This window comes from Caenorhabditis briggsae, assembly GCF_000004555.2.
Source record: "Caenorhabditis briggsae complete genome, chrIV, whole genome shotgun sequence".
NCBI classification, from domain to species: Eukaryota; Metazoa; Nematoda; class Chromadorea; order Rhabditida; family Rhabditidae; genus Caenorhabditis; species Caenorhabditis briggsae.
Genome location: NC_013487.2, coordinates 3,987,617 through 3,992,452, shown reverse-complemented (window position 1 = coordinate 3,992,452; position 4,836 = coordinate 3,987,617). Strand labels below are relative to the sequence as shown.

The 4,836-nt window shown below is 38.1% G+C and overlaps 2 protein-coding genes across 2 annotated transcripts in view; one reads left to right on the top strand and one right to left on the bottom strand.

Moving 5' to 3' along the window:
- The window catches only part of CBG15043, a gene marked incomplete at both ends in the record, with an annotated part of 15,802 nt that extends 14,442 nt beyond the window's left edge, over window positions 1-1,360 (bottom strand). The window contains 2 exons of the mRNA XM_045245011.1: window positions 651-810; window positions 1,320-1,360. Coding sequence (XP_045095603.1) covers window positions 651-810; window positions 1,320-1,360 — 201 coding nt within the window. The remainder of the gene's footprint in view (window positions 1-650; window positions 811-1,319) is intronic.
- A 2,291-nt stretch (window positions 1,361-3,651) lies between these two features.
- The window catches only part of CBG15041, a gene marked incomplete at both ends in the record, with an annotated part of 2,140 nt that continues 955 nt past the window's right edge, over window positions 3,652-4,836 (top strand). Inside the window, one exon of the mRNA XM_002632800.2 lies at window positions 3,652-4,595. Coding sequence (XP_002632846.2) covers window positions 3,652-4,595 — 944 coding nt within the window. The remainder of the gene's footprint in view (window positions 4,596-4,836) is intronic.

Genomic DNA, 4,836 nt, shown 5'->3' with positions numbered 1-4,836 from the left:
CCAAGAATCATAGCGGGCCCGCCCCGGGCTTGCCGGCCCTGGCGAGAAAAGCTACTTTATGATCTGTAACTCTGTTCATAGACAAGATACAGTATTCCGAAATAATACCGTTTTGTAGTACTCGTGGAGCTCTATCATACCTGATTAAGTTGTTTCAAAAACATTGATTCTGAAAGAAGTTATGGCAGGGCCCGCAAAGGCCCGGATTACAAGTATGCTTATTGTTGTTTTTCGTTATATGTTAAACTAACAATCTTATACTAAGCGGATCAAGAGTTTTGAAATTTTTGTAAATCACCGTATTTTGAGTTTTCTGAAATATTCCAAAACAATTATCATTTCAATATTTTCGGGAATTCATTTTTCATTTTTTTTTGTGATAAAAGGAATAATAGTAACTCGGTTTCAGAACATTGATAAAAAGTTTGAAATTAATAATTTGTTTCAATTCTTCCAAGATTCTTCAACATTTTCTGTTTCGGATTATTGATATTTCAAAAAACCTACGATTCCCAATAATAGAAAAGCTTTTTCGCCCTTCTTCTTCGAAAAAACAAATAATAGTAACTCGGTTTCAAAACTTTGATGAGAAATTCAAAGTTAATTAAAACATCAGTCAAGTCTTACTAACCGATAATAATCCGACTTACCTTTTCAAAAAATCCTTGCTCATCTCGAAATCCAACCAAACAATCCGTCAATCCCTCATCAATAACTGTAACCAATCTATAGCCAACTGAATCATCTTCAATCCATATTTGATTGTTCAAATCCTCAATTCGTTCTTCCACTTTTTTCGTTTGGAGATGTCTGGAAAGTATGGAAGTTTAAGGGTATAGTTTAAGGTCCTCTTATTGAGAAGCGTGCAAGTTAAACATGATTTTGGAACAGTAAACTTTTTTGGTATTTTTTCAATCTGTTGATTAGTTAAAGGTGGTAGAACAACATATCAACTATGACATAACTTATCTCGGTTCGGAAAAAAACGTCAACTAAGAGATCTGAATGTCAAAATCATAATTCTGAAACTGTAAATTTTGAATGGTAACTTTCGAAAAAAAAAATTCCGAAAAAATACCTTAAAACTTGAAGATACTTTTCAAAAATGTTTCGATGTTTTGCTCGAATGAAATATTCTAGACCACTCTCTTCAAAAGATCCATACAATTCAAGTTTCGGCAAAAAACTCCCAAGATTAGACGTATTTCGCGTTCCAAGCAATCCTCAAACATTTTCAAGTTTTAGGTATACTTTCGAAACAGCGACTTTTCAAAAATTTCGAAAACTTTGATTTTGGAGTTACCGTAATCCTCACTAACCTGAGTACAACCGGATCCAAATCGATTCGGGAAGAATCCATTGTTCCAGACAGATTCTAGTTTTTTCGTTGTTTCGAATTTTGGAATAATGAGTGATTCACTAGAGAAAGAAAAAAGAGAAATACACGAGTGATGATCCTCTCTTCTCTCTATTACAAAAAGTGAAATTTGTGGGAGAAAAACGGGGGGAAATGAATTGAAAAACTCTTCTCCTCCCCAGGGGTCCCTCTCCCCACTTTTTTCTCTAATTCTCTTTTTCTGATTATTCTCGCCACTGATTTTTTTTCTTCCGTTGTTCCGGAGAGCAACAAGATGATCGGGGAGGGAGAAGCGGATGGGAGAGATCCGGAAAATGAGGAAGAATGTGATTCATCATTTTATGTACAAATTGCTCATGTCGATTATGATCATGTCATATTGACATGATTGCTGATAGAAAAATTAGTTGAAGCTTTTTTTTTTGAAAATTGCAATTCTGTTATTTGAAGTGGGTTCATAAATTAAATTAGATTTTTTAGATTTATTTATAAAAGTTTTCCGAAAAATAATCATGTTTGAAGGATTTGGGGTTGGAAAAGTATTGGAGGCTCTATGACAGCGTAGCTCAGCCAGTGCTACCAAACAACTTCCATGGAAAAATTGTCAATTTTGGTGTCCTGAAATTGTTGTCCAGTACTGTTCGAATGTTCTGAAAATTTCAGGATACACGAGAAAAATATTCTTTGAGAATACATTTTTGTGATTAACAACTTTTCGAATAATTTCCATGAGATTGAAACAAAAAAGTGCCAAAAATTCCAAAAACACTGAATCGGGAATTGTGCTTTCAAAACCGCTTATTTCGCTTTATTATTTCGCTTTACGTACAAAAAGTTGTCAATTGTAAAAGGAAGCTATAATTTTGTCAAGAATATTCTTGTCTTCAAAGTTAACTTTGAAAAAAAAAAATAAAAGTATTTTTACAGTGTATGATTCAAAATCGTCACATGAAAATCGGATCTCAATATTTGACAAGTTCGAAACCGTGATAAAAACATAGCATAATCAGACATTTGATAATGATGGCTAACAATAAGAGTATTTTTTCAAACAAATCTATGGAAAAATATGTCTAAAAGAGGCAAGACTTCTTTTAAAAATTATCTGTTTCCGCTTGTTTTCAAAAGAGACAGTTGATTCTCGACAAACATTAGATCAACTCATTTGATAAATTGCAGCGATAAGATCAAAACATTGGAATCATCGAAAATATTATTCAAAAAATGAAAAGCTAACTTCGAGTTTCGAAAAATGGACAAACTAAAAACATACTGAGAAAAGGGCCGAAAAAATCTGGTAAAGCCCGTTTTCAAGTATGATTCAAAATCTTTCAATTTGTTTCAGTTTCACACCTTCCATATTTTAACTTTAATAATAGCGATTGCTGATTTGATGTACATAAACTTTTGACTTCGCTTTGTAGTATTTTTAAGTAAACCTTGAGTAAACTGGATAAAAACTAAAAGTCATCTCAAAATAGTGGAAGGATCAAAGTCTTGAAGCAGATAATTCTTTGATATATTTGAAAAATTGCCGCTTAACTTACAAGGGAAGTACCCGAAGTGTCCTCTCGCTTTTTCTTAGATATTGGTGGAAAATAATGTCCCGTCGCTGGACTTGCACAAAACGGATAATATAAGGTGCCCATAGGCAGGTTGAGCAGAATGACAAAACTTTTTGTGATTTTTCAGAAAAAGTGGACCAAGTCCATTCAAAAAATCATAACTTTGTACAGAGCAAAGGTAAAATTACAGACTAACATGTATCTTGTAGAACGGATTACAGGCTACAAAAAACCTAATCACACCTTCATTCTATCTCTGCAAAGAATTTTACTATTATAGGAATTGTCCGAATGGTCCGATCGTATGAAATCAAAAAATGTCGATTTTCGAAAAAACACCTTTGGAAGACTATGTCTATCCGATTCCTTTCATGTCATAATTCATAACTATTATCTCAAATATATAGCTCACCGTTCATTTAAGAGAGATTTTTGAAAAAATAAACTTTCAAATGTCAATTCCATGTACCTGGTATTTTTCAAACTCATTTTTCCATATACACCATAAAAGCTCTGAGAACAAACGATTCAGTTGATCTAGTTGTTTTTTGACAGAAAATTATCAAATCGTGATCAAGGAGTCAAAACTTTCGAAAAAAAAATTCACATGTTGAAAGTGAGCCTTAAAAAATAAAAAATTAAATTAAATTAAAAAATTAAAAAATCTTAAAAAATTATTATGCCAAACATTTTATTAGTTGAAAAAATTTGATATGCAACATAGTAATCATGATAATTGAGGCCAAAGTGCAAGAGCGTTTTACTAGATTCAACCTCCACCATCTCCGATTCTCCGATTCCACCTCCACCATCTCCGATTCTCCGATTCCACCTCCACCAGCTCCGATTCTCCGATTCCACCTCCACCATCTCCGATCCGCCGATTCCACCTGCACCATCTCCGATTCTCCGATTCCACCTCCACCATCTCCGATTCTCCGATTCCACCTGCACCATCTCCGATTCTCCGATTCCACCTCCACCAGCTCCGATTCTCCGATTCCACCTTCACCAGCTCCGATTCTCCGATTCCACCTCCACCATCTCCGATCCGCCGATTCCACCTGCACCATCTCCGATTCTCCGATTCCACCTCCACCATCTCCGATTCTCCGATTCCACCTGCACCATCTCCGATTCTCCGATTCCACCTCCACCATCTCCGATTCTCCGATTCCACCTCCACCAGCTCCGATTCTCCGATTCCACCTCCACCATCTCCGATTCTCCGATTCCACCTTCACCAGCTCCGATTCTCCGATTCCACCTCCACCATCTCCGATTCTCCGATTCCACCTCCACCAGCTCCGATTCTCCGATTCCACCTCCACCATCTCCGATTCTCCGATTCCACCTTCACCAGCTCCGATTCTCCGATTCCACCTCCAACATCTCCGATCCGCCGATTCCACCTACACCATCTCCGATTCTCCGATTCCACCTACACCATCTCCGATTCTCCGATTCCACCTCCACCATCTCCGATTCTCCGATTCCACCTCCACCATCTCCGATTCTCCGATTCCACCTCCACCAGCTCCGATTCTCCGATTCCACCTTCACCAGCTCCGATTCTCCGATTCCACCTCCACCAGCTCCGATTCTCCGATTCCACCTCCACCATCTCCGATTCTCCGATTCCACCTCCACCATCTCCGATCCGCCGATTCCACGTGCACCATCTCCGATTCTCCGATTCCACCTCCACCATCTCCGATTCTCCGATTCCACCTCCACCAGCTCCGATTCTCCGATTCCACCTCCACCATCTCCGATCCTCCGATTCCACCTTCACCAGCTCCGATTCTCCGATTCCACCTCCAACATCTCCGATCCGCCGATTCCACCTCCACCATCTCCGATTCGCCGATCCCACCTACACCATCTCCGATTCTCCGATTCCACCTCCACCAT